Genomic DNA, 23,715 nt, shown 5'->3' with positions numbered 1-23,715 from the left:
CAGCCTCCTCTACCGCCAGCGTCCCCACCAGCTGGTGCCTTTGTTACGACAACGCCCTATGCACACGTGGCTATCTCGCAGTTTGCACTGAGGTGCCGTCCTGTAGGTGGTGTGGGTCCCTCACGGTGGCATGGGACACAGTGCCCCTGCCCTGACGGCCCCGCGCCTGCCTCGCCGTCCCGCCGTCCCCACCCCGGCCACCACTGGTCCTTTCACTGCGGCTTCCTTCTGCCTCCCCAGGTGTCATACGGCTGAAATCATACACCCTTTCCTGGTTGGCCGCTTGCACTCAGTGATGCACATTTAAGGTCCTCCAGCCTTTCATGGCTCACTTCCCGTTTGCACCAAGTAATACTCCACCGTCCGGACGGCCCGCCGCGTGGCCTGCTCGTCCAGCCACTACTGAGGGACACGGTGGCTCTTCCAAGCGTGGGCAATTATGAGTAAAGCTGCCATATACACAGGTTCTTGTACAGCTGTAAGTTTTCAGTTCGTTTGGCTAAGTACCAAAGAGCCCGAATGCCGGATCCGATGGTAAGAGTATGTTTAGTTTGGTAGGACACAGCCAAGCTGTCCCCCAACGTGGCCGCACCACGTGCTCAGGGAGGCCGGCGCTCCGGATCCGGGCCCCTCCGAGAAGTGTGTGGCGTCACCTGCTGTTTTCATCTGCACGCACCCAGTGACGCATGGTGTTGGGCACCTTTTATTTCGTTTACTTTTTAAAATACACTATTTTTATGTATGTATGTATGTATTTTATTATTTATTTATTTACATATTTTTAGAGAGAGAGTGTATCAGTTGGGCAGAGGGAGAGAGAGGGAGAGAGAGAGGATATCTTTAAAATTTTTTCTTATTTCTTAGAGAGAGAAAGCAGGGAAGATGGGCAGAGGGGGAGGGAGAATGTTAAGCAGGCCCCATGCTCATTACGGAGCCCTGCATGGGGCTCGATCCCACAACCCAGGGATCATGGCCTGAGCCCAAATCAGGAGTCAGATGCTCAACCAACTGAGCCACCCCAGGAGCCTCTATTTTATTTTTTAAAGCAATTCTTTTTATTTTAATTAGTTAAGTAATTAATTAATTTCAGTTTGGAGAGAGAGAGCATGAGTGGGGGAGAGATGGGCAGAGGGGGGGAGAGAGGGAATCTGAAGCAGGCTCCACGCTCAGTGTGGACCCTGACAAGGGGCTGTATCCCATGACCCTGGGACCATGACCTGAGCTGAAATCAAGAGTCAGACTCTCAACCGACTGAGCCACCCAGGCGTCCTGAGCATCTTTTAATATACTTCTCTGCCATCTGTAAATACATTCTTTGATGGGAAATCTGATCAGCTTCCCTATAATTTGAAAATTTGTATTGTTGAGGTTTAAGAGGGGTTGTGTGTGTGTGTGTGTGTTTTGCATAACAGCCCTTTATGAGATGTGTCTTTTGCAAATATTTTCTCCAAGCCCATGGATTATCTTCTCATCCTCTTGATAGCATTAAGTCCAGTTTATCAAGTATTTCTTTCATAGACTATGGCTTTGGGATTTATGGGATTTTGGGATTTATGTCTAAAACCTTATCGCCGCACCCAGGTTCATCTTGGCGTTTTCCCATGTTGTCTTCTAGGAATTTTGTGGTTTTGCGTTTCACACTTGGGTGTATGATCCATTTTGAGTTAATTTCTATGAAAGGTGTAAAATCTTTATCTAAATTCTTTTGTGTGTGCACTTTTTTGCACCAGTTCCAGCACAATTTGTTGAAAAGACCACTTTTTTTCCATTGTATTGCCTTTGCTCCTTTGTCATGGATCAGTTGACCGTATTTTTGTGGGTCTATTTCTGGGCTCTTTATTCTGTTCCAGTGATCTGTTTGTGTATTATTTCACCAATACCGCACTGTCTTGATTACATAGATTTGTGGTCAGACTTGAAGTTGAATAGTGTCAATTCTCCAATTTGTTCTTCTCTTTCAATATTGGGTTGGCTAGTCTGCATCTTTTGCCTCTCCATATAAACTTTAGAATCAACTTGTCAATATCCATAAAGTGCCTTGCTGGGCTTTTGATTGGGATTGTATTGAATTTATAGATTGAGCAGGAAGAACTGACATCCTTTTTTTAAGTTTATTCATTTATCTTGAGGGAGACAGAGACAGCACGAGTGGGGGAGGAGCAGAGAGAGAGGGAGAGCCTGACACGAGCCTGATCCCACAAACCGTGAGATCATGACCTGAGCCGAAATCAAGAGTTGGATGCTTAACCAGCCAAGCCACCCAGGTGCCCCAAGAACTGACATCTTAACAATGAATCTTTCCCAGTCACGAACATGAAGTATCTCACTATTAATTTCATTCTTCTTTGATTTCATTTATCAGAGTTTTGTAGTTTTCTTCATATAGATCTTGAACATATTTTGTTAGATTTATTTATGTATTCATTTAATTTTCTTGTGTGGCAATGTAGATGGTATTGTGTTTTTAATTCAAATTCTAGTAATTCATTTCTGGTACATAGGAAAGTGACTGTAATCACTTATTAGTCCTAGGAGTTTTTTGTTGATTTCTTTCAGATTTTCTACATAGATAATCATGTCATGTATGAATAAAGACACCTTTATTTCCTACTCAATCTATGTACCTTTTATTTTCTTGTCTTACTGCATTAGCTGGGATTTCCAATATGATGTTGGAAAAATGGTGGCAAGAGGGAAGAGGTCCTTGCCTCGCACTTGATTTTAGAGTGTAAATTTCTTGTTTCTCAACATTAAGTATAATATTAGCTCTAGGGGGTTTTTGTATATATTCTTCTTCAAGTTGAGAAAGTTCCTCTCTATTCCTAGCTTGCTGAGAGCTTTTATCACGAATGAGAGTTGAATTGTGTCAAATGCTTTTTCATTGGTATGATCATGTAAGTTTTCTTCTTTAGCCTTTTGATGTGTCATAAATTACATTAATTGATTTTCAAATGTTGAACCAGTTTTGCATACCTGAGATAAATCCTATTTGATCATGGTGTATAATTCTTCTTATACATTGTTGGATTTGACCTGATAATATTTTGGTGAGCATTTTTGCACTATTATTCATGAGATTTTGGTCTACAGTTTCCTCATGTCTTTCTCTGGTTTGGGTAAAGGGTAGAGGTAGCTTCATAAAACGAGGAAGGAAGTATTCCCTGTTTCTATCTACTGAGATTATAGAGAATCACTATAATTTCTTCTTTAAAATTTTTTTTAATGTTTTATTTATTTCTAGGCGAGAGAGAGAGAGACAGCGTGAGAAGGGGAGGGTCAGAGAGAGAGGGAGACACAGACTCCGAAACAAGCTCCAGACCCTGAGCTGGCAGTCAGCACAGAGCCCGACGCGGGGCCCGAACCCACGAACCGCGAGATCATGACCTAAGCGAAAGTCGGACGCCCAACCGACTAAGCCACCCAGGCGCCCCTATAATTTCTTCTTTAAATGTTTGGTAGAATTCATCAGTGAACCCATTTGGATTCACTGGTGCTTTCTGTTTTAGAAGGAAGACTCAAATTAATTTAATTGTTGACTCGAATTCTTTGATAGATATAGGCCTATTCAGATCATCTATTTCTTTTTGTGTGAATTTTGACAGGTTGTATCTTTCAGTACATTGGTCCATTTCTTCTAGATTATCAAATTTGTGTGCAGAGAGTTCATAGTATTTCCTTACTATCTTTTTAATGTCCATGAGACATTAATGTCCATATCTAAAATGATGTCTTCTTGTTTTAAGAAAATGTTTCTTTATTTTGAGAGAGAAAGAGATAGAGAGCGACCGGGAGAGGGGCAGAGAGAGAGGGAGACACAGAATCTGAAGCAGGCTCCTCACCTTCAGCGCAGAGCCTGATCTCCAGGGCTCTATCCCTTGACCTGATCATGACCTGAGCCAAAATCAAGAGTCTGACGTTGAAGTGATTGAGCCACCCGGGCACCCCAAGAATTATAAAAATAATCTTATTAAAAATAAGAATAAAAATAAGAATAAGAAAAATTAAATACCAAGAATAAGAAAAATAAAAGTTTTTATTTTACCTTTATTCCTTCTCTAACACTCTTCCTTTCCTGATGTGGACCTGACCTATATTCTTTTCCTTCTCTCTGAAACACTTGACATTTCTTGGCAGATCTCAATTTTCCTCAGTTTTTTCCTCAAATTTTTAAAAAATTTTGTCTGATAAAGTGTGCTATAGTGTTATGATTAGGTCTCAGTCTTTAATGAGCCTATGCCCCCGGACTGTGAACGTCACTAGTGCTTCTCAGTTTTACCCCCTTTGGCGGGACAGAGGGCCCGCGGGGGCTGGAGTTGGGTTCCCCCCCCCCCGCCCCCCGCAGGTCAGGCTCTGGGTAGCTAGTTCTCCTGAGGGCGGGCCTCACTAAGAACAGAATGGTCTGGCAAGCTGCAAGATGGTCCCTTTTCACTTTCCTTGCCAGAAGCAGGAGGGGTTTTTCTCCCACACTCACTGTGAAAACCAGGTCAAGTTCCCAGAGGTAAGACTGAGGAAAGCGTGGGGCCCCCAAGCCAGATTGTCCGGAATTTTTAACTGTCAGATGTGCCCACACGGAGCCTGCAGCAGTTCGTCTATTACAGTTCAGGTTTTCCTGTCCGGGTGTTGGGGTCGGAGGGTCCGTGCCCCGGGGAGGTGGATTCGCTGTGTCCGCCTCACTTTCTCTGCAGCTTAGGGGCAGCGCTTTGTCTGGCGACCTCCGCTCGGAAGCAGCAGAGTTGTTGACTTTTCAGGTCAGCTTTTTACCTGTTGTTGGGACGGTAGACAACATCCAGGCTCCTGATCAGAAAACAGAAGAGTAATTTTTCACTTTAAAACGGTTGTTTTTGCGTTCTGTGCATTTCACCGCAGTGCAGGTTAAAAACGCATGTTGTAATCCCCGTAGCACCATGTGAACGCGCACTTTGTCCCGGGCCCGGTCGGGGGTCGGGGGTCCGCTGGGTCTGCCGGGCCTCCACCCCCCCACGCCCACCCCACCCCAGTTTGTGGAGCTGCTTTCGTCCTCACGAACCTCCGGGTTCCCGGGTTGGCCTTTCTTCAGGCTCCTTCCCCGCGAGCGCACAGACAGCTGCTGGCTGTCACTCGCTCTCCCTCTGGGCCCGCGGCTGGGGGCCACTCGGGTCGCTTTCGCCTTGCCGGGGCAACTCCCTGCTTCCTGAGCCCCGCGGGTCCAGCTCGACTCTGGGGTTCCGGGAGAGTGGGGTGCTGGGTAAGAGGCGGCCACAGGTGCCGCCAAGCCCGCAGCGGCCTCCGGGCATCAAGCAGGACTGCTGGCCAAGGAGTTACCGCGTGGGCTCAGAGAAGTGGGGCTCTTGTGGCAAGTCAGGAGGTTGTGTCGCGTTCACGGGTGCCGCGCGCGGTTGCAGGGTGGAGGGCCGGGAAGGCACCTGGCCGGAGGCAGGCGTGGTGCCCGGGCTGGCGGGGCCGGGGCGGCCGTGTCCGGTGCCGCAGGCGGTCCCCATTCCACGAGCCTGTGTTTGGGTTGCAGGTCCCGAGAATGCGGAATCCAAGCCCACGGGCCTCCCCGGGGAGCTAGTGGACACCGCGTGCAAGGCGTGCCAGGCCTACCTGGGGCAGCGGGAGCACAGGGACATCGACGGCTCCAGGGACGCCGGCCGGGGCCTCACGGAGGACGAGTGGAAGGACCTGACGCAGCAGTACTACTCCCTCGTTCAGTAAGATGCGCCGCGTGCGGGTAGTGAGGTGGCCGTGGGCCCACGGGGCGTGGGGGGCGGGGCGTCAGGAGCTGTCAAGGCTGCCTGAAGTGCCTGTCCGGGGGCCGGGGCGCCTGTCGACGTGTTGGGGTACCCAGATCTCACCAAGTCCCTGTTGGCTCATAAAAGGATGACACTCCTTGGGGACACCTTTGGGTCACATGGCCTAAAGCACCTTCCACACGGTTCTTGTCTTTTACCTCATTCGAACCCCACAATGGGCTCTGGGCAGTCAGGAGCCGCAGGACGCTTGCTTGGCCTGGCCCCCCTGGCCCTCCGCGGCCTTCAGGGCTCCCTACCGCGTGGGAGTCCAAAGGCTGAGTCCTTCCCCCGCCTTTGCAGCGGCCAGCAGAGGAGCGGGGGCAGAGGCGCCCCGGGCAGCCCTGCAGCAGGGCAGGACCGGCTCTGCGGAGGGTCTGCCCGGAGCCCCCACCCCCCAGGGACACTGTCGCTCTTTTATTCCTTCTTCGCTTCTTTGGATCAATCATGTGTTTTCTTCTCTTTCTGATCGACACGTGAGTGTAGTACCGGGTGGGCTGCGTGCCGGCGTCTGCCCGGCTGGACCACTTCTCACACGTGCCCGCCTGGTGCCACCGCCAGCAGCTCGGGAGGAAAAGCATCTGCAGCCCCTTCGGGCCCCCGGGAACCCTTCGCAGGCAGAGACCCCACAGAGGTCGCACCTGATTGCTGCGCCTTAACCCGTCTCCTTGTGGAACGTCGCGTTCACGGACTCTCGCGGTCTGTGCTCTCTCCTTTGTGACTGGAGCCTGACGTGAAGTCTGGGGTTCATCCACACCGGTGCGTGGGGCAGGCCTCTCTGCTGCCCTGCAGGGTTTCACGCTATCCGCACCGCAGACTTTGCCCTCCCGATGTGGGCGAGCAGCTGGGTTACCCCCGGTGTGTGAACATTTTCCAAAGTGGCTCTACGTATCCAGATGCCAAGAGCATTGAGCGTGGGCTCCACTTCCTGCACGAGGCAGACGGCCTTGCCGCTGCCAGCCTTCTGAGTTTCCTCTCCTTGGTCACTTTATCGCGGTCTTCGTTTGCATTTCTCTGACGCCAGTGGTGTCGACTGTTGCTTCAGACGCTGATCAGTCATTTGAGCGTCTTTTGTGAGGTGCTTGCTCACATCTTTTGTGTATTTAAAAAATCAGGCTGGTATCTCTTTTTAAATCGTATTTATTAAATTTTTTTATTATTTTCTTGTTGTTGTTAATATTTCTATTATTATCACCATCACTATTCTTACTAGCTTGGTAGCCTTTTTAAAATGTTCTCTGTGTTCTCTTTTTTAAATCCCACACGGTGCTCAGCCCAACAGGTGTGCTCCTTCATCCCCATCGCCTACTTCTCCATCCCCCACCTCCTGTCTGGTGACCATTGGTGTGTTCTCTGGAGCTGAGTCTTTCTTGGTTTGTCTCCCTCATTTTCCCCCCTTTGCTCATTTGTTTTGTTTGTTGAGTGCAATCACATGGTATTTGTCTTTTTCTGACTTATTTCACTTAGCATTTACTCTCTAGATCCATCCATGTTATTGCAAAAGACAAGATTTCATTCTTTCTATGGCCGAATAATATTCCATTGTATGTATACACGCCACATCTTCTTTATCCACTCATCAGTCAATGAACACTTGGACTGCTTCCATAATTTGGCTCTTGTAGAAAAAGCTGCATCAACATAGGGACACGTGTATCCTTTCGAATCAGTGTTTTTGTATTCTTGAGTAAATACTCAGTAGTGCGATTATTATTTTTAACTTTTTGAGGAAGCTCCACACTGTTTTCCAGGGTGGCTTCACCAGTTTACATTCCCCCTGACAGTGCAAGAAGGTTCCCCAACCCACCCTCAAAAACACCTGTTATTTCTTATAGCTATTCTGACAGGTGTGAGGTGGTGTCTCATCATGGTTTTAATTTGTATTTCTGTGATGATGAGTGATGTTGAGTATCTTTTCATGTGTACACTGGCCATCTGCATGTCTTCTATGGGGAAATGTCTGTACGTGTCTTCTGCCCATTTTTAAATAGGGTTGCTTGTTTTTTGGGTGTTGAGTTGTATAAGTTCTTTATATATTTTGGATACTACCCCTTTATTGGATGTGTCACGTGCAAATGTCTTCTCCCATTATGAAGGTTGCCTTTTAGTTTTTTTGGTGGCGTCCCTCACTGTGCAGAAACTTTTTATTCTGTTCTGATCCCAGTAGTTTGTTTTTGCCTCTGCTTTCCTGGCCTCAGGAGTGGTTGCACATCTTTAAAGGGATTTCTAAGAGTACTCTAAGCATTCCTGACTGAGTCTTTTGTTGGATATGTGCATTAAGAATACCCGCTCAGGGCGCCTGGGTAGCTCAGTTGGTTGAGTATCTCTGACTCCGCCTCAGGTCATGATCTCACAGTTCATGGGTTCAAGCCCGCATTGGGGTCTGTGCTGAGAGCTCAGAGTCTGGAGCCTGCTTTAGATTCTGTGTCTACCTCTCTCTCTGCTCCACCTTGACTCATGCTCTGTCTCTCTCTTAAAAATAAACATGAAAATAAATAAAATAAAGATTCATGTATATATATGTATATGTATATATACACTATATAAAAAAAGAATACCCTCTGTTAGTGTATGCCTTGTCTTTTTACCGCTCAATGTTTTTTTGTTTGTTTCTTTTTATGAAGCCCAGTGTTTTGATTTTTTTCTATTATGGTAGGGCTTTTAAGAGTCCTGTTTAAGAAACCTTTACTTATCCAAGATCATGAAAATGTTGTCCTCTGAGTTCTTCTAGATGCTTCAGTGTTTTATCTTTCAGTTTTAATCTTTTATGATTAATTAATCAAATTACTTAATTTTTGCATATGGTAAGGGATAAAGATCAATGTTCTGTTTTGTATGTATAGACATCCACTACTGATAAACAAGAAACATGAGAGGCAATTAGCATAATTAAGTAGACATGGGTTTCAGGGGCAGTAGGCCTGAATTCAAACCCTAGTTCTATTAAAGTATGGCCTTGAGCCCATCACTTAGAAGAAGGAGAAGCAGCAGAAGAAGAAACATGAATTTTGTTGAAACTTGCTTTTGGCCCAGAACGTGATGTGTCTTAGCAAACTTCTCATGTACACTCGAGTATAGTACCTGCTTGCTAGATGGTGTGTCCTGAAAATCGCAATTGAGTCAAGTTATTGAAATCTATATCCTCACTGATTATCCTGCCTGCTTGCTCCCTGAGATGCCGAGAACAGAATTGAAGCCTCCAACTATGCTTGGTGTTCTTGTGTTTCTGCGCTTAGTTGTGTGATTGTTACTCTGTATAATTTGATGCAGTAACTCACTACGTCCAATTCAGGATCGTTTTGTCTTCCTTTTTTTAAATTTTTTAATGTTTTATTTATTTCTGAGAGAGAGAGAGAGAGCATGAAGAGAGGAGGGTCAGAGAGAGAAGGAGATACAGAATCTGAAGCAGGCTCCAGGCTCTGCGCTGTCAGCACAGAGCCCAACGCGGGGCTCGAACCCACGAACCGTGAGATCATGACCTGAGCTGAAGTCGGACGCTTAACCGACTGAGCCACCCAGGCGCCCCTGTTTGATCTTCCTTTGATTGGACCTTTTGTTCATTACAAAAATCTCCTCTTTAACGCTATTAATATTTCTTGCCTTAATTCTACTTTTTGCAATATTAGTATAGCTTTCCTTTGATTAGTGTGTGCAAGACCTGTATCTTTTTCAACTTTTTTACTCTCAATCTGTTGGTGCCTTTATATTTGGAAGTAGGTCCCATATAAAGAGCATATATTAATGTCTAGATCTTGCCTTTGCCCAATCTCACAATCCTTTCTATTGGAGTGTTTTTTCCATTTACACTGAGTCACTATGAATATAGCTGGGTTCAAGTTTACCATCTTTCTCTTTGTTTTCTATTTCCTGACTTGCTCTTGGTTTCATTATACTTCCTCTCCTACCTTCTTTTCATGAGTGAACTAGTTCCAATTATTCCATTTTATCTCCTATCCTCTCTTTCAAGATACAAACTTTTGTATTTTTAGTGGTTATACTAGATATTACAGTATGCAATTTTGACTCATCACCGTCTATCTTAAATTTTTTTTTTACCATTTCTTGGACAATTTAAAACCTTACACTAGTTTGGCTCCATTTGCTTCCTTCTTCGCTCTATGATGTTGCTGTCACACATTTTACTCGTGTGTGGGTGCGGACTCCACCAGACGTGACTGTTATTGTTGCTTTAAACGATCATGGGCTTTTCATTCCTTTCTGCAGTTACGTGATTCCCTCTGAGGTCATTGCTTTCAGGCTAACAGAATTCCTTTAATATTTATTACAGTCCCGTTCTGCTGTAAAGAACCCTCTCGGTTTTAGTTTGTCTTCATTTTCAAAGGTCTTTCACCTGGGGTAGAACTGTAGTGCCCTCCCCCTCAACCCCGGCACTTTGAAGATGATATTCCATCGTCTTTGAGCATTCATGGTTTCTGTTGAAAATTAGCTGTTGCCTCAGTCTTATTACCGCTGCTCTGAAACACTGTTTTTATTCCCTCAGGCTGCCTTTTAAGATTTCCTTTGTTTCTTTTTTTCCTTTTTTAGAAGTCTGACTTTATGGTGCCCAGATGTGGTTTTCTTTGTATTTACTCTGCCTAGAGGCTTTGGAGCTTTTCAGTCTGCGTGTTGGAGTCTCTTATCAATTCGGAAAAGTTCTCAGCCGTCATCTTCCACCTATTGCTTCTTCATTCTGCTCCTCCCCTTCTCGGGCTCCAGTTACACGCATAGCGGACTGTGTGCCTGTGGTTCGTACGTCTCTCTGCTCTGTGCTGGTTTCCTCGTTCCTTTTTCTTCCCTGAGGCTAAGTTCGGATACTTTCTATGGGCCCATCCTGAGGCTTGGCGGCCTTGTCTTCTGCTGTCTCCAGGCTGATCTGGGATCTACCGAGCTCTGACTCCAGCATCAGGACCATCCTTACATCACTTGCCTTTGCACTTCCTCTCCATCAGATTTCCCTGCCTCTTCTCCGTCTCGTCAATGTTGGTATCCTGGCCTTGTCCCTAAAGGGGGTATAGGGCGGACATTTATGCTCTTTCCTCAGGACGCACCCACGTTTCCCTCCGTTGTAGATCTGGTGTGGAGCTCACGCCCTCAGCCAGGCAGCCGGAGCGAGCCGGCTGGTAGCTCTGGGCCCGTTCAGTGCCCTCTGGCGTCCAGTGTCTCAGGAGTAAGACTGAAAGACGTTGCCACAGGCCCCGCCCTTCAGGAGAAATTTCTTCCCACGTCCCCCGGGACTAGAAGGGTTCTGGGTCTTTTTAGCCCAGGCCGACCGTCTTCTGTGCCCTGGGAAAAACTGGCCGTGTGTTTTGAACATCTCTAGATTTAGGTCTTTCATGACAGTTGTCATGGCCAAGTGGCTTTTCATTCCTTAAGAATTTCCTTAAGAAATTCAGGCCAAGCCCGAATCTGAACCTTCACCCAGACTTGGAAGATATTCCCGGGGAATAAAATGGCCAACGAACTCAGCTCACCCAGGAAGGGCCTAGAAGTACTCCACCTGTCCCTCCTCATGTCCACGACCCTCCGATATTTTGAAAAACATGGATTTTGCCATTTATCTGGGGCTTTTTCCTACTTGTTACGACAGGAGAATGGCTAGCCACTGCTTACTACTTGTGACCTAAATAAGGAAGCATCCTAATTAAACGTTGTTAATCACTTTATCTACCATATTTGGTTTCTAATTACACACTTTTGCTTCTGTCTTTCAGGCATTACCTTGGAGATTACAATATACATTCTTGGTTTACTATAGTCAGACTCGTTCCCACCCAGCATCACAGCCGCAGGCTCCTTCCCTCCCTTCTCATCTGCTACGCTGCTGTCACTTATTCTACCTCTACTTATATTTTTCCACTTTTTATTGTCATAAAATAAACATAACAAAATTTGCCATCTGAACCATTTAAAAATATTCACCTAAGTGTATCAAATATCAGTAATGTTGCGTGACCATCGCCACCATCCATCTCTATAGCTCTTTTCATCCTGTAAAACTGAAACTGTGTCCCCGTTAAACACCAACTCCCCATGTTCCCTCCAGCCCCTGGCCCCCACCATCTAATTCCTGTCCCCGTGAGTTTGACTACTCCAGGTGCCTCATAGAAGTAGAACCGTACTGAATTTGTCTCTTGGACTGGCTTATTTCATTTATAATGTCCTCGAGGTTCATCTATGTTGTAGCAGGTATCAGAGTTTCCTTCCTTTTAAAGGGTCAATAGTATTTAGTTCTATATGGTTAGTACCTTCTGTTTATCCATTCATCTGTCAGTGGACACTTGAGTTGCTTCCACATTTCAGCTGTTGTGAGTACGCTGCTTGCTATAAGCAGGGGTGCACTAATATCTCTTGAGATTCTGCTTTCAATTCTTTTGGGTGTGAACCCAGAAATGAGATTTCTAGGTAATGTGGTAATGCTATTTTTAACTTTCTGAGCACCGCCATACTGTTTTCCACAGCAGCCGCACCGTTTCACATCCACGCCAATGGTGCACAAGTGTTCCAATTTCTCTAAATCATTGCCAACATTTTAAAATTTTCTATGCCTTTTAAAAAATAATATCCACTCTAATGGGTGTGAGGTAGTAGCTCACTATAGCTTTGACTTCAATATCCTTAATGACCAGTGGTATTGAGCATCTTATTGGCCATTTGTATGTCTTCTTTGGAGAAGTGTCTATTCAAGTCCTTTGCCCATTTATGACTCAGTTGTTTTAGTTGTGACTGAGGGTTGGGAGTTCCCTGTAAGTTCTGGATGCACAGAGATGCACTTTTCAGATGCATCTGATAACCCCCTATGAGATACATGATTTTGATTTCATGGGCTGCCTTTTTACTCTGTTGATTATATCTTTTCATGCACACACTTAAAACTTTTCATGAAGTCCAATTTGCTTCTTCTCTCATTGCCTGTACTTTGCTGTCGTATCAAAGAAATCATTGTGAAATTCAGTGTTTTGAAGCTTTTGCCCTGTGTTTTTTCCTAAGATTTTTATAGTTTTGATCTTACATTTAGGTCTTTGGTCCTAATTTTTTTGAATAATTTTGAATCAATTTTTGGATAATTTGGAATCGACTTTTGCATATGGTTTTAGGGAAGACCCCAATTTCATCCTTTTGCGTATGGGTGTAGCACCATTGTTAAAGTGTGTCCTTCCCCATTGAATAGTCTTGGCTCACCTGTCACTGGGCTCTCTATTCTAGTTCATTGGTCTTATGTCTGTCTTTATGCCAGTAACACACCATCTTGATTACTGCAGCTTTGTTGTAGTAAGTTTTGATATTAAGAAATGTGTGTCATCCAACTTTGTTCTTCTTTTTCAAGATTGTTTTGGCTATTTGGGGTCCCTTGAGATTCTATTTGAATTTTAGGATGGGTTTTTTTATTTCTGTGAAAAATACCATTGGGATTTTGATAGGGATTGTATTGAATTTGTAGATCATTTTGGATACTATCAACATCTTAAACAAAATTAAATCTTTTAATCCATAAACATGGATGTTTCCATTTGTTTATGTCTTCTTTCAATTCTTTCAGCAACTTTTGATTTTCATTGTACCTTTCACTTCCTTGGTTAATTCCTTTTTTTTTTTTCAATTTTTTAATGTTTTATTTATTTCTAGGAGAGAGAGAGAGACAGCGCGAGCAGGGGAGGGTCAGAGAGAGAGGGAGTCACAGACTGAAACAGGCTCCAGGCTCTGAGCTGGCAGTCAGCACAGAGCCTGACGCGGGGCTCGAACCCACGAACCGCGAGATCACGACCCAAGCGAAAGTCGGACGCTTAACCGACTGAGCCACCCAGGCGCCCCTCCTTGGTTAATTCCTAAGTACTGTGTTTTGTTCTTCTTGATGTGATTGTAAGTGGAATTGTTTATGTAATTTCCTTTTTTTTTTTTTTTCTTTTCAGATTGTTCCTTGCTGGTGTATAGATACACAACTGATTTTTATTGTTATCAACTTTGTATCTTGCTACTTTGCATTTCATTTATCAGCTATAACAGCTACTAAATATTATTATTTATTATTACTATTTATTATAACAGCTAATAATTGGGGGGGAATTTTCAAGATTTTCTATGTATACAATCATATCATCTACAAACAGATCATTTTATTTCCCCTTTTCCTGTTTGAATGCCATTTATTTCTTTTCCTTGCTTGATTGCTCTTGCTGACACTTTCACCACTTTGCTGAATGTTTGAAGTAGGCATTCTTGTCCTATTCTCAGTCCTGAGGGAAAGCTTCCAGTCTTTCACCACTGAGTATAGTGATTGCTGATGTTTTCATATATATTGAGGCCTTCATTATATTGAGGTGGTTTCCTTCTATTCCTAGTTTGTTGAGTGTTTTTTTATCAGGAAACGTTATTAAATTTTGTCAGATGCTTTTTCTGCATCAGGATGATCATGTAGGTTGTTTCCCCTTCACCTGTTTTTTAAATTATTTTATTTTATTTCATTTCATTTTTAGAGAGAGAGAGTATACAAGCAGGATGGGGTAGAGGAGGAGAGAGAGCAAACAAATCTTAAGCAGGCTCTACAGTCAGCACAGAGCCCAATGTGGGGCTCAATCCCACAACCCTGAGATCATGACCTGAGCTGAATTCAAGAGTCAGACACTTAACCAGTTGAGCCACTCACGTGTCCCTCCTCTTCTCCGTTAATGTGATATATTAAATTAATCGATTTTCATATGTCAAACCATCCTTGCATTCCAGAAATAAATCCTACTTGGTCGTGGTGTATAAGCCTTTAATAGGCTGCTGAGTTTGGTTTGCTGGCATTTTGTTAAGGTTTTTTTTTTTACACCAATACTCATAAGGAATACTGGTGTGTAGCTTTCTTATAGTGTCTTTGTCTGGCTTTGGTATCAAGGCGATGCTAGCCTCACAGAATGATTTAAGAAGTATTCCCTCCCCTTCAGTTTTTTGGAAAAGTTTGAGAAGGGCTGGTATGGTTCTTCTCTAAATGTTTGATAGAATTCACCAGCAAAGCCATCAGGTCCTGGGCTTTTCTTTGTTGGGAGATTTTTGATTACTGATTCAATACCCTTAGTCTTTATAAATCTATTCATATTTTCTGTTTCTTCACTATTGAATCTTGATAGATTTTGTATTTCTTGGGAATCTGCCCATTTCATCTAGGTTATCACATTTGTTGGTGTACAACTCTCCAATAGTATTCCTTTATAATCTGTAATTTTTATACAGATTTTTATAGTTTATATTAAAAACTATAATCTGTAGTCTTTATTTCTGTAAAATCAGTAATGTCCCCAATATCATTTTTTATTTTAGCAATTTGTGTATTTTCTCTTTTCTAGGTCTATCCAGCTAAAAGTTTGTCAATTTTGTTGATCTTTTCAAAGGGCCAACTTTTAGTTTAATTTTCTCTCTTTTGATTAATTCTGATCTAATCTTTATTGATTACTTCATTCTGCTAGCTTTGGGCCTAGTTTATTCTTTTTCTAATTTCTTTCTTTTAAAAAATGTTTATTAATTTATTTTGAGAGAGAAGGAGAAAGAGCACTAGATGGGGAGGGGCAGAGAGAGAGAGAGAGAAAATTCCAAGCAGACTCTGCACTATCAGTGCAGCCCAGTGCAGGCTTTGATCCCATAAACCGTGAGATCATGACCTGAGCTGAAATCAAGAGTCAGATGCTCAACTGACTGAGCCACCCAGGTGCACGTCTTTTTCTAGTTTTTTTTAAGGCAGAAAGTTAGGTTGTTGATATGAGGTGTTTCTTATATTTTACTGTAAGCTTTTACAACTATAATTTTCTCCTTCAGTGCCACTTCCCCTGCATCCCATGTTTTGGTGTGTTGTGTTTTCATTTTCATTTGTTTCTAAGTATTTTCTTTTTTAAAAATTTTTAATGTTTATTTACTTTTGAGAGACACAGAGAGACAGAACACAAGCAGGGGAGGGGCAGAGAGAGATGGAGATCCGGCTCCAGGCTCTGAGCTGTCAGCACAGAGCCCAGTATGGGGCTGGAGCCCACAAACCATGAGATCATCACCTGTGCCAAAGTTGGACACTTCACCAACTGAGCCACCCAGGCACCCCTCTAAGTATTTTCTAATTTCCCTTGTGATTTCTTCCCTTTGGTTATTTAAGAATGTGTTAAGGGGCTCCTGGGTGGCACAGTTGGTTAAGTTTCCGACTTTGGCTCAAATCACGATCTCATGGTTCGTGACATTGAGCCCCACGTCAGGCTGTCTGCTGTCAGTACAGAACCCACTTTGGATCCTCTGTCCACGTCTCTCTCTGCCCCTCCCCTGCTCATGCACACCTGTGCACTCTCTCTCACTCTTACAAAAATAAACATTAAAAAAAAAGAATGTGTTAGTTTTCACAAATTTGTTTCTCAACTTGTTTAGATCTTTTAACATGTATGTCAATAATGTTTTGTAGTTTTCAAATCTTGCATTTCTCTTGTTAAATGTGTGCCTATGTATTTTATTCTTTTTGATACAGTTATGAATGGAACGGTTTTCTTAATTTTGTTCTAGAATCTTTTTTGTTGGCAGAATATAAAAATACAACTTATTTTTTATATTGATCTTATGACTGTGACTTTGCTGAACCTATTTATTAGTTCTAGTAGTTTGTACTATGTATGTGTGTGTATTCCTTAGGATTTCCTACATGTAGGGTGTGTCATCTATGAATAAAAACAATTTTGTTTCTTTATATCCAGTTTAAGTTCCAGGAACTCAAAATTGGTTTAACAAAGTTCTGGTATCTGCTACAGTATGAATGAATCTTGATCATTATAAGTGAAATAAGCCAGTCACAAAAATACAAATGTTATGTTATTTCATTTCACTTATTTGAAGTACATAGAGAAGCCAGAATCACAGAGACAGAAGGTAGATGGTGGGTACTGGGGTCAGGTGGAGGGAGACCGGGAGTGAGTATTTAATGGGGACAGAGTTTCAGTTTTGGGAGACAGAAAAGTCCTGGAGATGGATGGGGGGGGGGGATAATCCTTGCACAACTATATAATATTCTTACTACTACTGAAATGAAGCCTTAAAATGGTTCAGTACAGTGATAAATTTTATATGTACTTTGCCATAATGAAAAAAAATTTTTAAGTCAATTGGTAGATTTTATTACATTTACAGAAGATGAAAACTATATGATAATGTCAATAAATGCAAAACATTGATGAAGTTCAATGCCTGTGCAATACCTTGTTGTTTTCTTTTTTAACAAATTGGAAAAAAAGAAACTTCCTTAATTTGAAAAGTGCATCTACAAAAATCCTAAAGCTAACATATTTCCTAATGAAACCGTTAACACACTTAGTTGAAAGTGTCCCTTGAAATCAGAATGAGACAAAGATGTCCACGATCATGACTCCTATTCAGTATTGGCTGCGTGGTCTGTTTGGTTTAATAGTACAGAAGAAAGAAATAAACGGCCTAAGATCAGAAAGAAGCAAATCAACTTACTGATGACCTGATTATGCACGTAGGAAAATTTCAAAACGTGCAGAAAATTATTATTATGTGACTTTTTCCAGGTCAGTGGGTGCCAGGTCAATATACAGAATTCCATTGCGTTTCTATGCATAAACAACACCATGAAGTGAGAATGTAAAAATACAATCTACAATACCAGCAAATATCCAGAAAAAAATATAATAAAATATATTGAAGACCCTAAACACAACATTATAAAATTAAACATAGAAACTAATGTCCTAAAAAGTCTGTGTGTGTGTGCGTGTGCGTATAAAACCATGTTCGTGAATCAGAAAACTCAGTGGTGTAGAGATTTTTTTTCCTTCCAAAACTAATCTATAGATTCAATGTAATCCCAACCAGAATCTATTCAGGGATTTTTCTTAGGGGCTGAGGTGGGAGGAATTGACAAACTGATTCTGAAATTTATTTGGAAATATAAATGATTTAAGAAAAGCCAGATAACCTTGATCAAGAAAAACAAAATTAGAGGACTTCTACCCATATTGCAAGACTCATTATCAATCTACAGTAATCATGACAGGGTGGCATTGGGCCGCCTGCATGAACAGATCCGTGTAACTGAACAGAGTCTAGAAGCAGATCTCATGTACATGGTCCTTTAGGATCAAGGAGCCACTGCAGATCCACAAGGAAGGGTTAGTCCTTCCGCTAAATGGTGCTTGAGCAGTGAGCATCCTTACAAACAAAAAAAGTGTATCTTGAGTCCCGTCTCATAAATGCACAAAGATTAATTTGAGCTGTATCACGTGACATGTGAAAGTTTAAAAAAAAAAATAGAGTAAATCTTCATGACCACAAGGAAGGCAAACGTTTCTTAAATAGTTCACCAAGAGCACTAATCAGAGAAAAGCTGATAAAGTGTACTTTGTTGACATGAAAAACTCTGTTTATCAAGAAACACTGCAAAGAGAATGGAAAGACATGCCACAAAGCGCAGGAACACATTGACTACACACATGCATGACAGAGGTCTCGCGAATCTCATGGACTCTCTGGGTCTTGCTTTGTAGCGGTGACGCTTTCATCTCCAATTCAAGAAATCACTTTTCGCAGTGCCAGGCTCTGCTGAACAAAATCACGTCTGTGAACCCTCAGACAGAGATCGATGGGCTTCGGAACATCTGGATCATCAAGCCAGCAGCCAAGTCCCGTGGCAGAGGTGAGTGGAGGCTGGGGGCTTCGAGTGCAGCACGCCAGGTGCAGGTGCGCAGGTGCAGGTGTTCAGGTGCGCAGGTGCACAGATGTTCAGGTGCAGGTGCACACGTGCTCTGGTGGAGGTGTTCAGGTGCAGGTGCGCAGGTGCACAGATATTCAGGTGCAGGTGTTCAGGTGCGCAGGTACACAGATGTTCAGGTGCAGGTTGCACATGTGCTCTGGTGGAGGTGCTCAGGTGCAGGTGCACACGTGCTCTGGTGGAGGTGTTCAGGTGCAGGTGCGCAGGTGCAGGTGTTCAGGTGCGCAGGTGTACAGATGTGCAGGTGCTCAGGTGCTCAGGTGCAGGTGTGCAGGTGCAGGTGTTCAGGTGTGCAGGTGCAGGTGCGCAGGTGCACAGATGTTCAGGTGCAGGTGCACATGTGCTCTGATGCAGGTGCACAGGTGCAGGTGCGCAGGTGTTGAGGTGCTCAGGTGCAGGTGTGCAGGTGCAGGTGTTCAGGTGTGCAGGTGCACAGATGTTCAGGTGCAGGTGCACACGTGCTCTGCTGGAGGTGCTCGGGTGCAGGTGCGCAGGTGCACCACTCGGGGCTCGCAGTGGGGCAGATGGCTCCGTGACGCTGATCTTCATGCCTGAGTTCCAAGCTTTGCTCATTAACTGGGATGTTCCCACGTTAAACTGGGCTGGGGTTTCCTGTTTTGTATCACTTCTCCAGCGTTGGCAACAGGCTTATGCCAGCTGCTAAGATGGAGTGAGGACTTCCTGTCAAACAAGAGCAGAACCCCTGTCACTAGGTTAGTTTTTAAAACTCACCTGTGAGCACCAGGCTGTCTGGGAGGCACGTCCTTACTGCCTGTAACTTTTGTCTGTGTTTCTGTCTGATGGGCTCAGGTTTTGTACCTCATCTTGTGTTGTAGCTACGACTGTGTTCTCTTTATTCCTAATGGCGAATGTTGCATGTTCTTTTTTAAAAACAGAATTTCAAAGTTTTAAAATCTTATTTGTGTTTCCAAAGAACCAACCTTAAGTTGCATTTTTTCAGTTTCCTTTGAGGGATTTTTTTCTCCCTTGGCTCTGACTTTAATGCTCAGCTTATTTATTTCCAGTCTTTCTTGTACGACAGTAAAAGCCTTAAGTCTGTGAAATTTCCTCGGAAGATGGTGCTCACTGCAACGTCCATCTTGTTAGTATTATGGGATGGTCTCACTTTCCTGAGTATCTAAGTAGACTTGACTTTTTCTTTGGATATTTAATTTTCCCCTTGAGTCCATTGAAGTTTTGTTGGTGTTTCACATTCATAAGTGGTTACGTTTTATGTGACTTAAAAATCTTTATTAATTTGTGATGTTACTGCATCCGGTCCCACAGGTCTGGGCCTCCGCCCACTCTCCCCCAGAGCCGCCCTCCCCCACCCCCACCCCCCAGGGCTGGGCGTGGGCTCCTCCAGCGGCTCTGTCCCAGCCTGGTCTTCTTGCTATGAGCACCTGTCTGCTGGCGGCTCCCCCCTCCTGTCCATCAGGCCTGACCTGCCTCCCACTGCAGAGCGTGAGCTGTGCTTGGGATTCTCTCTCTCTCTCTCTCCCTCTCTCTCTCTCTCCCCCCCCCACTCACTTGCTTTCTCTCTCTCTCAGATAAAAAGACAACAAATGGTGACAGATTATCTTTGTCACTGTGTTTAAAAGAAATAAAAGTGCCTCTGTCCCCATCCCGGCCCCCCCCCACTCTTGTGTCCTCTGTTGAGTCCTGGGGGCTGGCCCCTGCCGGGAGAGCCGGGGGTGCTGGTTGTGGCCGCCCAGCCGTGCTGGCTCCTGTCCTGGATCAGAGCCGTCGTGGGCCTTGGGGCTGAAGGCGACCCCGTGCGCCGCGCCCCGCAGCTGAGTGCTGGCCTCTTGCAGACATCGTGTGCATGAACCGAGTGGAAGACATCCTGGAGCTGGTGGCCGCAGACCGCCCCTCTGCCAGGGACAACAAGTGGGTGGCGCAGAAGTACATCGAGACCCCGCTGCTCATCTACGACACCAAGTTTGACATCAGGCAGTGGTTCCTGGTCACCGACTGGAACCCCCTCACCGTCTGGTTCTACAAGGAGAGCTACCTGCGGTTTTCCACACGGCGCTTCTCCCTGGACAACCTGGACAGGTCAGTCGGACGTCAGCTTGGGGCCCCTGGCCACGCGGGGTGCGTGGCGCGCTCCCACCAACACCTGCAGGACGTTGGGGGGGGCCACGTGTGCCGTCACCACCTGAGGCACAAGTGAGGAAAGCGCGGCTCGGGTCGGTTACATGATCTCCATCCCCAGCGGCCGGCCCAGGCCGACTGTGCCTCAAAGCCAGTGTTCTGCACGCCCAGGGTGTGGGTATCTTCTCCAGAACATCCTAAAAGCACCATTTGCCGTGTGCCCACGAGGTGCCAGGCGCGGCCTGGGCGTGGCATCTCCACGACGGGGCCAGAGCCACCCTCGCCGTGGCGGCTGCCGCCCCCTCCGCTGGAAGGGCTGGGTGGCCAGCTGTGCTCACACGCACGCCCCCAGCTGGCCATGAGTGTGTGCACGTGCTGCCTGCCACACCGGCCTTCGCTCTCTCTGGATCCTCCGGGCACGCAGGCCAGGGCACTTCTGGGGGCTCCCGGGCCACGTCCGCTCGTGCCAGCCCCTCAGCGCCCTTCAGGGATTCCTGCCGGGCCTTCTCTTTGTGAGTCCCAGAGGCCCTGAGGTGGGGGGTGCTGCAGATGGGCAGGGGTCCTGCTGGCGCTGCGGGGCAGGTAGGGGTGCAGCCTGTGGGATGCGAGAAGAGCTGAGGGGTCCTCTGAGGACCCCAGCCACGCCAGGCAAGGACAAGGGGTAGGAGCACCTGAGCCAGAAAAGGCCAGGACGGTGTGAGCAGCACCCCAGATCCTGAGGCCCCAGGGGGCGGGGTGCTGGGGAGGGTGCCACGTGGAGGTGCTGGGCAGAGGCTCAGACCTCCAGGAATGGGGCGCCAGGGTGAGCCCACACCTTGCCAGGGTCTCCAAGTGGGCAGGACACGTGTGTGGCAGGGATGGCGAGGGCCCCTTGGCAAAGCCTCGGACACATGCTCTCCTCCAGGCAGAGAATTTCCATGGACTCTGTCCAGACCAAGGGCTCCCCTGTTCTGCTTTGTGACCCCACTGGGCGCGTGCGGCTGGGCGTCCAGGCCTCTTGGCCAGGGGCTTTCCAGGGGAGCCATTGAGAATTAGGAGGGCTGACAGCTGTGCAGCTGATTGACGGGGTCCCCTGGCCCCTCGGCCACAGCGAGTCACAGGCTGTCAGGGACGGTGGTTCTGGCTGGGGGGCGGGGGGCCCGAGCTCACTGTGCGCAGGAGCCTCCCGGGCAGTGAGAGGCCCAGAGCGCCCCCGCCGGGTCCCGAGGGTGGGCCTGGCAGACCTCTTGCCTCTCTGAGCCCCATTTCTCCGTCTGGGACGTAGCCCGCACCCCAGGCACACAGATTCCCTGAAATCGCTTCCGACAGGGCATCACCCAGCCTGGGACAAACCGGCAAAAGTCAGCACTGGCACTGTGGGTCCACTACCCTAATTCCACTGTTTTTGGGTTGCTAGACCCTTCTGTATGCCTAGATCTTGTTTCTCGTATCTGTCCTGCGCAAGTGTGAGCTATCCAGGGTCACAGGCACAGGCTTCGCCACCCAGATCCAGGTGGCTCATCTCGTCCACTTACCTGTTTCAAAGTCTGTTTGAAGCAAGGCAAGAGTGTCAATTAATTCACGAAACCTTCACAGAGACTCTTTCTCACTTTGTCTCCCAGGCCGGCTCTTCAAGGGCCCCAAGTCCATTGCCGGGTGCAGATGGGGAAACTGGGGCTCCGGGGGGTGTTACTTCCGGGGGAGCCCCACCCGCTGCCGCCCTGGGCTAGGGGCCGGCTGCCGGATCGGGGACTAGGGTGTCGGCCAGAGGGGGAGGTGTCTGTGCGGGCATCAGCGACGGTGGGGGCATGAGGGTTTCGGGGGACTGGGTGGCAGGGTCCAAGGTCTCGGCTGCAGAGTCGCGGGCGGCGGCCTGACCGCAGCCTCGCCTGCAGCGCCATCCACCTGTGCAACAACTCGGTCCAGAGGCGCCTGAGGAACGAGGAGGACCGCAGCCCGCGGCTGCCCTGCCACAACACGTGGACCAGCACCAGGTTCCGCCAGTACCTGCAGAAGCGGGGCCGCGGGGCCGTGTGGGCGGACGTCATCTACCCGTCCATGAAGCGGGCCATCGCCAACACCATGAAGGTGGCGCAGGACCATGTGGAGCCGCGCAAGAACAGCTTCGAGCTGTACGGAGCCGACTTCGTCCTGGGCCGCGACTTCCAGCCCTGGCTGATCGAGATCAACTCCAGCCCCGCCATGCACGCGTCCACGCCCGTCACGGCGCAGCTGTGCGCCCAGGTGCAGGAAGACACCATCAAGGTGGTGCTGGACCGCAAGGTGGACCGCAACTGCGACACCGGCAACTTTGAGCTGCTGTGGAGACAGGTGGGGCGGGGCGCGCGGGGCAGGGGAGGCGCTGGGGGCCAGGCACCTGCTCCTGCGGGTCCCTGGGTCCCTGCGTAGCTGCAGCCGCTTCAGCAAACCGCGCAGTAACTCAGGACACCCCCCGCCCCCGGGGGGACTCTCCAGCCCTTTGCCGCTCCGCCTTACTCCCTCTCCCCCCAGGCCACCCCGGCTTCGTGGTCGCTGCAGGGAGGGCCCCTCCCTGGACTTGTGGGAGGCCCGTGGCCCCCAGACTCCGAATACCAGGCTGTCCCTTTCCAGACCTGCAGTGCCCCCCTCGCCCCCTCCTCCCCCCGATGAAAACCGCGTCCTCCTTCAGGGGTCTGTCCGGCCTGCGCTCCCTCGGCGCCTTCCTGCGGGCCCGGCCTCCGCGCTGGGTGCTCACTTTGCCGGGGACTCCGGCTGCCTGGGCGACCCTGTGCCGGAGCCTGGGGCGGGGTGGGGGGGGGCGGTGCGCAGCCAGCCAGGGTCTCCGGGCAGCCGGACGGGAGAGGGGAGCACGGGTGTCCCCGGGCAGGGGGGCCGGACGCGGGAGAGGGGGCACGGGTCCCCCGGGCCCTGACGCCGCCCCCCTCCGCCCAGCCCTCGGTGGAGCTGCCGCCCTTCCACGGCTCCGACCTGTGCGTGGAAGGCGTGAGCGTGAGGCCAGCCAGGAAGCAGATGCCGCCCATTCCCAGCAGTAACTTTCCATCCGCGCTCGGGGACATCCGGCCGCTGACCGCGAGGTGCCCCTCGGCCGTGCCCAGCCTGGCGCGCCGGGACCTGGGGCTCAACGACGCGCAGGCGCTCGCG

The 23,715-nt window shown here is 47.4% G+C and overlaps 1 protein-coding gene across 1 annotated transcript in view; it reads left to right on the top strand.

Annotated features, from left to right (window-relative positions):
- The window catches only part of TTLL8 (tubulin tyrosine ligase like 8), a 35,988-nt gene that overhangs the window by 11,707 nt on the left and 566 nt on the right, over window positions 1–23,715 (top strand). Inside the window, exons 9-13 of the mRNA XM_077757832.1 lie at window positions 5,504–5,690; window positions 18,275–18,423; window positions 20,313–20,556; window positions 22,470–22,905; window positions 23,506–23,702. Coding sequence (XP_077613958.1) covers window positions 5,504–5,690; window positions 18,275–18,423; window positions 20,313–20,556; window positions 22,470–22,905; window positions 23,506–23,702 — 1,213 coding nt within the window. The remainder of the gene's footprint in view (window positions 1–5,503; window positions 5,691–18,274; window positions 18,424–20,312; window positions 20,557–22,469; window positions 22,906–23,505; window positions 23,703–23,715) is intronic.

This window comes from Crocuta crocuta, unplaced genomic scaffold (assembly GCF_008692635.1).
Source record: "Crocuta crocuta isolate KB4526 unplaced genomic scaffold, BGI_CrCroc_1.0 scaffold143, whole genome shotgun sequence".
NCBI lineage: Eukaryota > Metazoa > Chordata > Mammalia > Carnivora > Hyaenidae > Crocuta > Crocuta crocuta.
Note: the sequence above shows the minus strand (reverse complement) of the source record. Positions and strands in the feature narration are given on the sequence as shown.